Consider the following 13,382-nt stretch of genomic DNA (forward strand, 5'->3'; position numbering starts at 1 on the left):
ACTCATTGTTGAATTTGCGATTTCTCTTGTGTAACGTTTACGCCCAAACGCCGATGAGCACCGATACGTTTTATCTATAATTGATCTTCATGTGACAAGGCTTGAAAAGGAATTTCCAGTAGATTGTCGACTTGATTCATGATAATGACTGCTAGCTTGTATCTAAGATTTTGAAAGTATGATGTTGACATGATCAGTCCAATCAAAGCTACTGTAGATATCACGTGATTTGATGTCATTTTATCTGTGGCCAATGACCTTGAGCCTTCTTGGATGGGCACTTCTAATGTAACTCTATGGCAGCACCCAAGGAGCTTGAATTTGCAAGCTCTCCCTGTAGATTTTGTGGTGACGTAGTGTCTCTATGAGTGACAGAACACTGAGCCAATCACGGCGCAACTAGAGAGCATTAACCAACCCCTACGCTCCGTATTTTCCGCTGGCTGCCCCACCCACCACAGAAAGCACTGAGCTAGGCTGAAACACCTGCATGTTGGAGCTGCCTTAATCAAGAAAACAAAGAGACCATGTTTGTATGCGGCTTAATTAACTTAAGGATTTTATTTTTTTTAAACATTGTTCGCAAACTGATATGCAAAAAAATCAAACAATTATAATATATACAGTACCAGTCAAAAGTTTTAGAACACTTACTAATTCCAGGGTTTTTCTATATTTTGACTATTTTCTACATTGTAGAATAATAGTGAAGACTTCAAAACTATGAAATAACACATATGGAATCATGTAGTAACCAAAAAAAGTGTTAAACAAATCAAAATATATTTTGTATTTGAGATTCTTCAAAGTAGCCACCCTTTGCCTTGATGACAGCTTTGCACACTCTTGGCATTCTCTCAATCAGCTTCATGAGGAATGCTTTTCCAACAAGCTTGAAGAAGTTCCTGCATATGCTGAGCACTTGTTGGCTGCTTTTCCTTCACTCTGTGGTCCAACTCATCCCAAACCATCTCAATTGGATTGAGGTCGGGTGATTGTGGAGGCCAGGTCATCTGATGCAGCACTCCATCACTCTCCTTCTTGGTCAAATAGCCCTTATACAGCCTGGAGGTGTGTTTTGGGTCATTGTCGTGTGGAAAAACAAATGATAGTTCCACTAAGCGCAAACCAGATGGGATGGTGTATCGCTGCAGAATGCTGTGGTAGCCATGCTGGTTAAGTGTGCCTTGAATTCTAAATAAAACACAGACAGTGTCACCAGCAAAGCACCCCCACACCATCACACCTCCTCCTCCATGCTTCACAGTGGGAACCACACATGCGGAGATCATCCGTTCACCTACTCTGCGTCTCACAAAGACACAGCGGTTGGAACCAAAACTCTCAAATTTAGACTCATCAGACCAAAGGACAGATTTTCCCCAGTCTAATGTCCATTGCTCATGTTTCTTGGCCCAAGCAAGTCTCTTCTTATTATTGGTGTCTTTTAGTAGTGGTTTCTTTGCTGCAATTCGACCATGAAGGCCTGATTCACGCAGTCTCCTCCGAACAGTTAATGTTGAGATGTGTCTGTTACTTGAACTCTGTGAAGCATTTATTTGGGTTGCAATCTGAGGTCCAGTTAACTCTAATGAACGTATCCTCTGCAGCAGAGGTAACTCTGGGTCTTCCATTCCTGTAACAGTCCTCATGAAAGCCAGTTTCATCATAGTGCTTGACAGTTTTTCCGTATTGACTGACCTTCATGTCTTAAAGTAATGATGGACTGTCATTTCTCTTTGCTTATTTGAGCTGTTCTTGCCATAATACGGACTTGGTCTTTTACCAAATATGGCTATATTCTGTATACCACCCCTACCCTGTCACAACAAAACTGATTGGCTCAAACGCATTAAGAAGGAAAGAAATTCCACAAATTAACTTTTAACAAGGCACACCTGTTAATTTAAATGCATTCCAGGTGACTACCTCATGAAGCTTGTTGAGAGAATGCCAAGAGTGTTCAAAGCTGTCATCAAGGCAAAGGGTGGCTACTTTGAAGAATCTACACTATAAAATATATTTAGATTTGTTTAGCACTTTTTTTGGTTACTACACGATTCCGTATGTGTTATTTCATAGTTGTGATGTCTTCACTAATATTCTACAATGTAGAAAATAAAGAAAGAAAAACTTGAATGAGTAGGTGTCCAAACTTTTGACTGGTACTGTATATATATATATATAAACCATGTTTATATATATATTTATATATATATATATATATACACCAGTCAAAAGTTTGGACACACTTCTTTTTAGCTAAACAGGTGGGGATCAAAACAGACTCTGCCTTGAATGACGGGTCGCTACAGATTGTGTAGAACATTGAAAACCGGTATGAAGAATAGTCATTTTAGATAAACGAAGATTTTAATACTCTTCAGTGAATGTCGCCATCTTGTGGCGAAAGAGAGGGTGATGTCGTACAGTTATCTGAGCCACGTTCTGTCGGAGAAAGTTGTCAAACGTTGCAGATTGAAGCGCCCTGAATAGAGTCAGGCAGGTTTGTTTTACCATAGCATATTTCAACGTGAACGTTGGCCAGCGTTGTGTCCTGCTGAACCCCTGGGAAAAAGGTCAAGCAGCCAAGAATGAAAGGGTCTCACCATTGTTTTTCAAGCATTCTTTTAACATATGCTATAGCCACCATAATCAGATGTTCTCATGTAAACTCTCATATGAAAAAATTAAAAAATGAAAATTATTTTAGGAGAACTGACCCATAATCTTAACCTAACCCTTATTCTGACCCTAACCCCTATTCTGAACCTAACCCCTATTCTGACCCTAACCTCCATTCTGACCCTAACCCCTATTCTGAACCTAACCCCTATTCTGACCCTAACCCCTATTCTGACCCTAACCCCTATTCTGACCCTAACCCCTATTCTGACCCTAACCCCTATTCTGACCCTAACCCCTATTCTGAACCTAACCCCTATTCTGACCCTAACCTCCATTCTGACCCTAACCCCTATTCTGAACCTAACCTCTATTCTGACCTAACCCCTATTCTGACCCTAACTCTAGCCCCTATTCTGACCCTACCTCTAGCCCCTATTCTGACCCTAACCTCTATTCTGAGCCTAACCCCTATTCTGACCCCAACCCCTATTCTGACCCTAACTCTAGCCTCTAGTTTAATGAGGGATTAATATTTCCCCTGTATTTTACAAATGTTCCATCTTGAGAATAAATAACTTTTCTCCCTGGTAAACCGGTATTTCCTGCCAAAACAGGAAGTGTCATACTAAAGCATTATAAAACATAAATAGCCCTATGTCTGGATTTTAGATTAGAGCTTTGATCCAAAAATGTAAGTCTGATGCCTAATGAGCCCTACATTAAATACATTTAATGAGCCCTACATTAAATACATGTAATGAGCCCTACATTAAATACATTTAATGAGCCCTACATTAAATACATGTAATGAGCCCTACATTAAATACATGTAATGAGCCCTACATTAAATACATGTAATGAGCCCTACATTAAATACATGTAATGAGCCCTACATTAAATACATGTAATGAGCCCTACATTAAATACATGTAATGAGCCCTACATTAAATACATGTAATGAGCCCTACATGAAATACATGTAATGAGCCCTACATTAAATACATGTAATGAGCCCTACATGAAATACATGTAATGAGCCCTACATTAAAGACATTAATGAGCCCTACATTAAAGACATTAATGAGCCCTACATGAAATACATGTAATGAGCCCTACATTAAAGACATTAATGAGCCCTACATTAAAGACATTAATGAGCCCTACATTAAAGACATTAATGAGCCCTACATTAAAGACATTAATGAGCCCTACATTAAAGACATTAATGAGCCCTACATAAAATACATGTAATGAACCTACATTAAAGACATTAATGAGCCCTACATTAAAGACATTAATGAGCCCTACATTAAAGACATGTAATGAGCCCTACATTAAAGACATTAATGAGCCCTATAGGCTAGTATAGGCTAGTATGGGCTAGTATAGACTGGTATAGGCTAGTATTGGCTGGTATAGGCTACTATAGGCTAGTATAGGCTACTATAGGATAGTATAGGCTGGTATAGGCTAGTATAGGCTAGTATAGGCTGGTATAGGCTAGTATAGGCTAGTATAGGCTACTATAGGCTAGTATAGGCTAGTATAGGCTAGTATAGGCAAGTATAGGCTAGCGGACCATCTAATTTTGAAATATAATAGGGCCTATTTGTAAAATGAGTAGGCTGACTCAGATATACCTTTCATAATATTTCCACTAATGTTATTAGCCTAACTGATTTTCTCTCTATTGATGCTTCATTACTTCCTGGCTTTCAACAGTTAAATACGTTCCGTTGTCCTTCATCAATCTTATGACATCCTTAAATAATCTAGGACTATAATTAGACTGAATGGGTCTGAATTAATAACTGCTATAGTCTACCACCATCTGAGTGGTTATGGGTCTGAATTAATAACTGCTATAGCCTACCACCATCTGAATGGGTCTGAATTAATAACTGCTATAGTCTACCAACATCTGAATGGTTATGGGTCTGAATTAATAACTGCTATAGTCTACCACCATCTGAATGGTTATGGGTCTGAATTAATAACTGCTGTAGTCTACCACCATCTGAATGGTTATGGGTCTGAATTAATAACTGCTATAGTCTACCACCATCTGAATGGGTCTGAATTAATAACTGCTATAGTCTACCACCATCTGAGTGGTTATGGGTCTGAATTAATAACTGCTATAGTCTACCACCATCTGAATGGGTCTGATTTAATAACTGCTATAGTCTACCACCATCTGAATGGTTATGGGTCTGAATTACTAACTGCTATAGTCTACCACCATCTGAATGGGTCTGAATTAATAACTGCTATTATCTACCACCATCTGAATGGTTATGGGTCTGAATTAATAACTGCTATAGTCTACCACCATCTGAATGGTTATGGGTCTGAATTAATAACTGCTATAGTCTACCACCATCTGAATGGGTCTGAATTAATAACTGCTATAGTCTACCACCATCTGAATGGGTCTGAATTAATAACTGCTATAGTCTACCACCATCTGAATGGGTCTGAATTAATAACTGCTATAGTTTACCACCATCTGAATGGTTATGGGTCTGAATTAACTACTATCTACCACCATCTGAATGGTTATGGGTCTGAGTTAGTAACTACTATTATCTACCACCATAGCGCGTTCGATCTCCTTTCGAAATACCCAACATTCAGCAAAAAAAAGGCTTGCGTTCCTCTTCGAAAGGTCTATTGTTATTAAAAAATTCAAAAAAAAAAAAAAATATCAACAAGCTATTCTAGTCTAGCTTTTCCTGCATGGGACCCCAAGAGCTAAGATGTGTTGTTTAAGGAGAGAGGCCAGAGAGACAGTGGCTATAAGTTAGAAGCTTATTATGCATAAATCCTTAATTAGATAAATATAAGGCTAATACTGCATTGAATCTATACCCTGAAAGAGTTAGTCTATGAAATCTATATATAGGGCTATATATATATATATATATCTATCAATCTAGAAGAGGAGTATCTATTTTGGATGCAATCGAATGGAGTTGAGACTGCGTGTGCTTTAACACACTGATATAAACCCTGTTAACTGGGGTTTAGCAAGCGATGCTAGCAGACATTAGCTTATGCTTTTCAATTCCAAATATGTGTAGTTTTGCGATGGGGGACTTTGTCATACACCTCCAACAGCACAGCTTTAAATGACCTGGTACTATACAGTGTAGTGCATCGGGCACTATAGAGTGGAATGAAAAGCCAGCAGAAGGCTGTCCCCCTCCAGATTTACACACATTTTGTTAGTGGAGACCCTACTTAGTATTTGCCACCCCACTTCAGCTGACTCAGGTAGAACAGGTCTCTCTACAGCACAATATACCAGAGTCAACATTGCAGGGTAATTGGCAAACTGCTCAACTAACTTTTTAAATTACTTTGCAACCACTTAGCAATTTAGCTAACCTTTCCCCTAAATCAAACTGTATGCCACATGCGTCAAATACAACAAACGTAGACCTTACAAACCCTTAAGGAACAAGTCAGATTCCTTCCCTCATCCCCTTCATTAGCTGGAGACTCATATCTCCCTCACTAACGTTAAGCACCAGCTGTCAGAGCAGCTTACTGCACATAGCCCAGGCAACTACCTCATCCTGTTATGTATTTTTGCTCCTTTGCACCCCAGTATCTCCACATTCATCTTCTGCACATCTATCATTGCAGTGATTAATTGCTAAAGTGTAATTATTTATTGCCTTAACTTACCTCATTTGCACACAGTGTATATAGACTTTTAATTTTCTTATATGGACTGTATGTTTGTTTATCCCACGTGTAACGATTGTTCGTGTAACACTGCGTTGCTTTATCTGGGCCAGGTCACAGTTGTAAATGAGAACTTGTTCTCAACTAGCTTACCTGGTTAAATAAAGGTGAAATAAAATAAAAATATAGAGTAAGACGACCGATTAAACATTGTTAAAAGCCTGAGTGGATGGAGCTTCAGTAGTATTACCACTGATCACTGGAAAGGGGCAACAACCATGACCTCGCAGCTTATCGGCATGGAAACCCTGTTCGTTTTACCAACATCTCAATGTGTATACTCATGTAGACTACATTTGATTTTACCTTGAATATATATACAACATTTAGTAGCAGTGTTTGGTATGATTTTTTATTAATTCTACACCAGGTATGTGGGTCTGTACACAAAATACAGAAATTATATGGAGGACATACTGTTATTATAAAGTCATGTTCGTAAAAACACACTTTGTGATTAATGTTTCAGTTAAACGTGTATATATAAAAATAAAAAAAACATTTGTTACAAAACCCCCAGAAAGGCAAGGCAAAAAAAATAATGGTGTTCACTTGGTGCAAAACTACTTGACTGATTCTCATCTGAGGAAACCTGCATTTAAAAGCAACATGTGTTTCCCGCGGTTACAACAGTGATAGAGGAAGTGCCTATTAAACATCCTTAAGATGTGTTGTGTGTTCCTGTGTCTCAGACCTCCTTGAGAGCGTCCCCTCCCTGAGGGTTTTCCAGCCAGTGTGGGGGCCAGGTAGCTTTAACACTGGGTCTGTCCTTCATCATATTGTAGTATGCTCCCAGTTTGGGGTAACGCTCCGTAGACAGCCTGGAGGGAGAGGATACACAAATCGCAAAAATAAAATAAAATCATTCACCCATCCATCTTTGCAAGTGGGAGGAAGATACTCATTCATTGATCCATATGTCCACACATCCCTTCTGTGATCCCACTGATACTACACGGGTGAAACGCTTACCCAAAGCGGAAGGCGTAGGCAATCACAGGGAAGACAATAACGTCAGCCAATGAGAAGGCTTTTCCTGCCAGGTAAGAACCCACCGCCATCTGGAAACAAGCAAATGTATTAAGCCTTGTTCACACTGGCAGTTTGATGTGACTCAAATCCTATTTTTACATATCCGATTCAAAAAATGTGTTGTTTTCCCTGCAGTCTGAACAGCCAAAACACACAGCAAAGCAGATATTGCAAGACACAAATCTGATTCCTGGTCACATGGGACTCGGAATTTAAAAGCCACTTGGGGGCAAATACTGTTACTGGGCAAATGTTTTTGCTCTCTAGCTAGCTACTCAGTTGACAAGAACATGTGGTTGCTAAGTAGCTTGTTAAATTGTTTACAAAACAAATAAGTGTATGTGCTAGAAATGCCAAACTGCTACCTAGCTAGCCCGACCGCCGCAGCTAGCCCGACCGCCGCAGCTAGCCCGACCGCCGCAGCTAGCCCGACCGCCGCAGCTAGCCCGACCGCCGCAGCTAGCCCGACCGCCGCAGCTAGCCCGACCGCCGCAGCTAGCCCGACCGCCGCAGCTAGCCCTCTGGTCCCGTGTAGCTCAGTTGGTAGAGCATGGCGCTTGCAACGTCAGGGTTGTGGGTTCATTCCCCACGGGGGGACCAGGATGAATATGTATGAACTTTCCAATTTGTAAGTCGTTCTGGATAAGAGCGTCTGCTAAATGACTTAAATGTAAATGTAAAAGGACTCATTTTGAAAGTCGGATCCTTTGAAAGCTTTAAGTGTTCTTACGCCATGATTCTGAACATTCAAAACAACTGGGGAAATGTCAACGACAGGCATTGTTGTCACCTTAAGCTTGTTACGTAACTTCTGAGTGATAGGAAACACAAGCAGCCTACGCCACCGCTCATACACACCCGTTGTTACCATGACTACTAGCGTAGCCGTGTCAGCAAAATTGTCTGAACACGAACACAAATCCGATTTATGTCTCGTGAAGATTGCTGTTTGGACAGTCAGTTTTCCGAAATGGACTTGGGAAAAAATATAAGATTTTAGCATTAAGGCTTAAGTCTACCAATAATTGGTGAGGGTGTGTGTGCGCATGCAGGCATTTGTAAAATGTTTGCTAGTGTGTGTGTGTGTGTGTGTGTGTGTATATATACACACCTTCTGAAAGTATCCCTCCCACAGCTTGATTTCAGTGGCCAAGTTCTCCTTGTTCCTCTTGATAGCCGAGTCATGTCTCTCCCCCTCGGGGACACGGTAGTTGTAGTAGATGACGTTACCTGGGAGACAAACAGCAAAACAAAGTGGTAATAGGCATCATCATATGGCCCCTCGATAGAATGAAGAGACACGTGGGGGGGGCAGGAGGTTGATTAAGACAACACATGGTACGTGTTGGATGGCAGGAGGTTGATTAAGACAACACATGGTACGTGTTGGATGGCTGGGGGGGGGGGGGGCAGGAGGTTGATTAAGACAACACATGGTACGTGTTGGATGGCTGGGGGGGGGGGGGGCAGGAGGTTGATTAAGACAACACATGGTACGTGTTGGATGGCAGGAGGTTGATTAAGACATTTTACATTTACATTTAAGTCATTTAGCAGACGCTCTTATCCAGAGCGACTTACAAATTGGTGCATTCACCTTATGATATCCAGTGGAACAACCACTTTACAATAGTGCATCTAACTCTTTTAAGGGGGGGGGGGTTAGAAGGATTACTTTATCCTATCCTAGGTATTCCTTAAAGAGGTGAGGTTTCAGGTGTCTCCGGAAGGTGGTGATTGACTCCGCTGACCTGGCGTCGTGAGGGAGTTTGTTCCACCATTGGGGTGCCAGAGCAGCGAACAGTTTTGACTGGGCTGAGCGGGAACTGTACTTCCTCAGAGGTAGGGAGGCGAGCAGGCCAGAGGTGGATGAACGCAGTGCCCTTGTTTGGGTGTAGGGCCTGATCAGAGCCTGAAGGTACGGAGGTGCCGTTCCCCTCACAGCTCCGTAGGCAAGCACCATGGTTTTGTAGCGGATGCGAGCTTCAACTGGAAGCCAGTGGAGAGAGCGGAGGAGCGGGGTGACGTGAGAGAACTTGGGAAAGTTGAACACCAGACGGGCTGCGGCGTTCTGGATGAGTTGTAGGGGTTTAATGGCACAGGCAGGGAGCCCAGCCAACAGCGAGTTGCAGTAATCCAGACGGGAGATGACAAGTGCCTGGATTAGGACCTGCGCCGCTTCCTGCGTGAGGCAGGGTCGTACTCTGCGAATGTTGTAGAGCATGAACCTACAGGAACGGGTCACCGCCTTGATGTTAGTTGAGAACGACAGGGAAGACAACACATGGTACGTGTTGGATGGCAGGAGGTTGATTAAGACAACACATGGTACGTGTTGGATGGCAGGAGGTTGATTAAGACAACACATGGTACGTGTTGGATGGCTGGGGGGGGGGGGGGGGGCACGTGGGAGACCTGTATGAGAGAATATTATAAGTGAATCACAGATGAAAAGACATCGGTGTCCACTTCGCACGTCCTTCAAAACGTTGTCTAGGCCAACCCTCCACGCTAAAGCATGTAATCAAGGCCTGTAATCCCCCTCCCTCTGGGCCCTGGTCTAAACTAACGCACTACATAGGAAATCAGCCAGCATGCGATTGGACAGATCAGCTAGGTTTGAGCACTCACTACCCCGTTGTAACACACAGCGGAGGTTTATTTATTTTAACTATTGCTGACTGTGTCACTTTAAGAAATGTTTAAAGAATTGTTGCGTCCCCAAATGGCACCCTATTCCCTATATAGTACACTACTTTAGACCAGAGCCCTATTCCCTATATAGTACACTACTTTAGACCAGAGCCCTATTCTCTATATAGTGCACTACTTTAGACCAGAGCTCTATTCCCTATATAGTGCACTACTATAGACCAGAGCCCTATATAGTGCACTACTTTAGACCAGAGCCCTATATAGTGCACTACTTTAGACCAGAGCCCTATATAGTGCACTACTTTAGACCAGAGCCCTATATAGTGCACTACTTTAGACCAGAGCCCTATATAGTACACTACTTTAGACCAGAGCCCTATTCCCTATATAGTACACTACTTTAGACCAGAGCCCTATATAGTGTACTACTTTAGACCAGAGCCCTATATAGTGTACTACTTTAGACCAGAGCCCTATATAGTGCACTACTTTAGACCAGAGCTCTTTTAAAAGAAGTGCACAGGGTGCCATTTGAGACACAGGCCACGGCATCAGTCAGTAACACAGGGCCTGTTGGGAAAATGGCTCCGTGCAACAATGCTTGTTAAGACATCAGCTTTTAAAACGAGAGCTTTACTCTGGGGTGCCGAGCATCTGAATAACAGCCAAGCAGCACCATTGTCGCCCAGAGGGCATCATTACCCTGTTGTCACAAGGAACAGTTGTGTGTGTGTGTGTGTGTGTGTCTTACTGAGTTTGTCACTGAGGTTGAGGATCTCAAACATGCGCTGGTACATCAGGGCCTGCTCTACTTGGCCCTCAGGAATCAACTGGGGTCCCTGGGACCTGAATCGGCTCTGTCAGGGGAGAGAAAGAGAGAACATTGAACTGGGGTCAACTCAGAATAACAGTCAACTCTTACTGCGCAGTACATTAGCGACACCTAGTGGGCCAATACCAGCTGAGCAGTACACTACATTTGATGAGCTGATATATTGAACGTACTTTATATTAAAGTATCACTTTCGTGAGCTCATTGAATTCCTACAAAAAAAATAAAATCAAAACAGTGAATAGTAACATCAAATCAAGTTTATATAGCCCTTCGTACATCAGCTAATATCTCGAAGTGCTGTACAGAAACCCAGCCTAAAACCCCAAACAGCAAGCAATGCAGGTGTAGAAGCACGGTGGCTAGGAAAAACTCCCTAGAAAGGCCAAAACCTAGTAACACACACGTATAAACTGGGTGGGTCGAGCCCAGAACGCTGAAAGCCGTGGTATATCAGACCGTATATACCACGACAAAACATGTACTGCTCCGGTTACGTTGGCAACCAGTTTATAACAACAATAAGGCGCCTCTGAGGTTTGTGGTACATGGCCAATATACCAAGGCTAAGGGCTCTCCGCTTATGGCTTTACTCAGGTCTAAGTTTAAAAAAGTACCTCTATCTAGAAGTCGCTAGCTATGGACCTTTGGTTAAAAAAGATGTGTATTACTGATGTCAATGTCTTGTAAGTGTATACAATGCTAGGACTCAAATGTCACGGTGCCATCAAATGTCAGTAGGTGTTGTTCATTATTGTAGTCAAAGGGTTGGGGGGGGGGGGGGTATCCCTAACAGTAGCCTGCTGAAAGGGACATTTCTACTTCATATTCATCAGCACCACCCCAACATGTAAAAATGGCATGTTTCGATGTTACAGAAAGAAAAAAAATAGAGGAATGTGTTTCCAATGACATCATTGACCAATTAGTAGACAATGCCTACTCATAATTTATTAAAAATCACACAATGCACAGCAATCTTCCTCCAGATTTGTATTTATATTTATAACTACAAATCATAGAAACGCTCCATTCTCACATGTTGGAGATTCATATGAAGTTGAAACATTTTGAAGTGTCCCTTTAAATAAATATAATAAAAAGTTGGATTGTAAAATGAAAATATGACACAGCTTTGTTGAAATAATGAGAATTATACCTAGCTTAAAATTAGGCTAGTTAGACCTCGCTCTGGTCCTGGGAGTTCCTCTACTATTAGTAAAACTAGTTATTAACGACCAGGACCAGAGCTAAAAGTCAGACCCAGATCTTACCTCCAGGTACATGCATGCTGCATAGGACTCGTTGAGTATGTTGTCTCCGTGTTTGAACGCAGGGAGCTGGGAGGGGAGAGAACAAAACGCTGAGGTAAGCATGACAATGCACTTCTCACATAATAGTTATGCAATAGGTGTGTGTGTACTCCAAAAGTCTAGACAACGGTTGTACGCATATGTAACAGTGTAACTTTACGCCCGTACCCTCGCCCCGACCCGGGCGCGAACCAGGGACCCTCTGCACACATCAACAACAGTCTCCCACGAAGCATCGTTACCCATCGCTCCACAAAAGCCAAGGGGAACCACTACTTCTAGGTGTCAGAGAACCGACTGAAAGGCTGCTAGCTCGCACCACCGCTAACTAGCTAGCCATTTCACATCCGTTACACATACAACACAAAACTCTGCCACATTATAGCGACTGCAGAAGAAATGGGCAACTGCAGCACAGCGAACACCGCAAACCACAACACAAATCAATGTATGATTTGTGTAGGGACTTGCCAAGTGGCAAAACAATACGTGTGTGCGGTTGTAGGCTACTCTTTAAAAAAACGTACCGTTCATTGTCTAAGAATAAATAATAAAAGCCAAACACTACCTGTCCTCTGGGATTGATGTCCAGAACTTCTTTAGACTTGTGCTCTGCTTTCTCGAAGGACAGAAGTTTCTGATCGTATCCCTGCAGTTGCTTTTCCTCCAGAGCGATCATGACCCGCCAGCACGGAGGAGAGCCGGAGCCCCAGAGAAGTGTCATGTCCTTGGCCATAATTGTAGACTCGACCGCAAAAAAGGTGCAAGACGTAAAAGTCGGCTTGTATGAGTTGCTAAAGAAAACGGTTAGTGAATTACCGTTGTTCTGCACTTATATAACGATTTGTTAGTATCAACTGGATTGGCTCAATATGAACACGCCTACTTTTGTAACGTGTGCAGAATCAACACAAGGAAGTCATTTAGTATTGTTATCTATTTTTCCTTTTATCCACGGCGCCATCTGCAGGACAAATAGGTTCGTAGCCAAATTTGCTTTAGATATTTATTTATCCCCTCTGTTTATTAACCAGCAACAACCCTAACTCAACCTCTTCTTGCAACCCCCCCCAAAAAATGCTGATTTCGTCCTTAGAATGAAATAGGCAATACAACAATGGCGCATCGAATATCACTTGTGTATCTATCAGCTTAACAAAACCTATCGG

At 42.1% G+C, this 13,382-nt stretch overlaps 1 protein-coding gene across 1 annotated transcript; it reads right to left on the minus strand.

Moving 5' to 3' along the window:
- Positions 1–6,719: 6,719 nt before the first annotated feature.
- On the minus strand, positions 6,720–13,134 carry gstr (glutathione S-transferase rho). The gene is made up of 6 exons (XM_071374435.1): positions 12,782–13,134; positions 12,175–12,240; positions 10,820–10,925; positions 8,525–8,643; positions 7,354–7,442; positions 6,720–7,202 (listed from the first exon to the last, which is right to left on the minus strand). Exons 1-6 carry the CDS (start codon positions 12,947–12,949, stop codon positions 7,070–7,072), a joined length of 681 nt encoding a protein of 226 aa, XP_071230536.1. The 5' UTR covers positions 12,950–13,134; the 3' UTR covers positions 6,720–7,069.
- Positions 13,135–13,382: the final 248 nt, after the last annotated feature.

This window comes from Salvelinus alpinus, chromosome 29, assembly GCF_045679555.1.
Source record: "Salvelinus alpinus chromosome 29, SLU_Salpinus.1, whole genome shotgun sequence".
In the NCBI taxonomy this organism is placed as follows: Eukaryota; Metazoa; Chordata; class Actinopteri; order Salmoniformes; family Salmonidae; genus Salvelinus; species Salvelinus alpinus.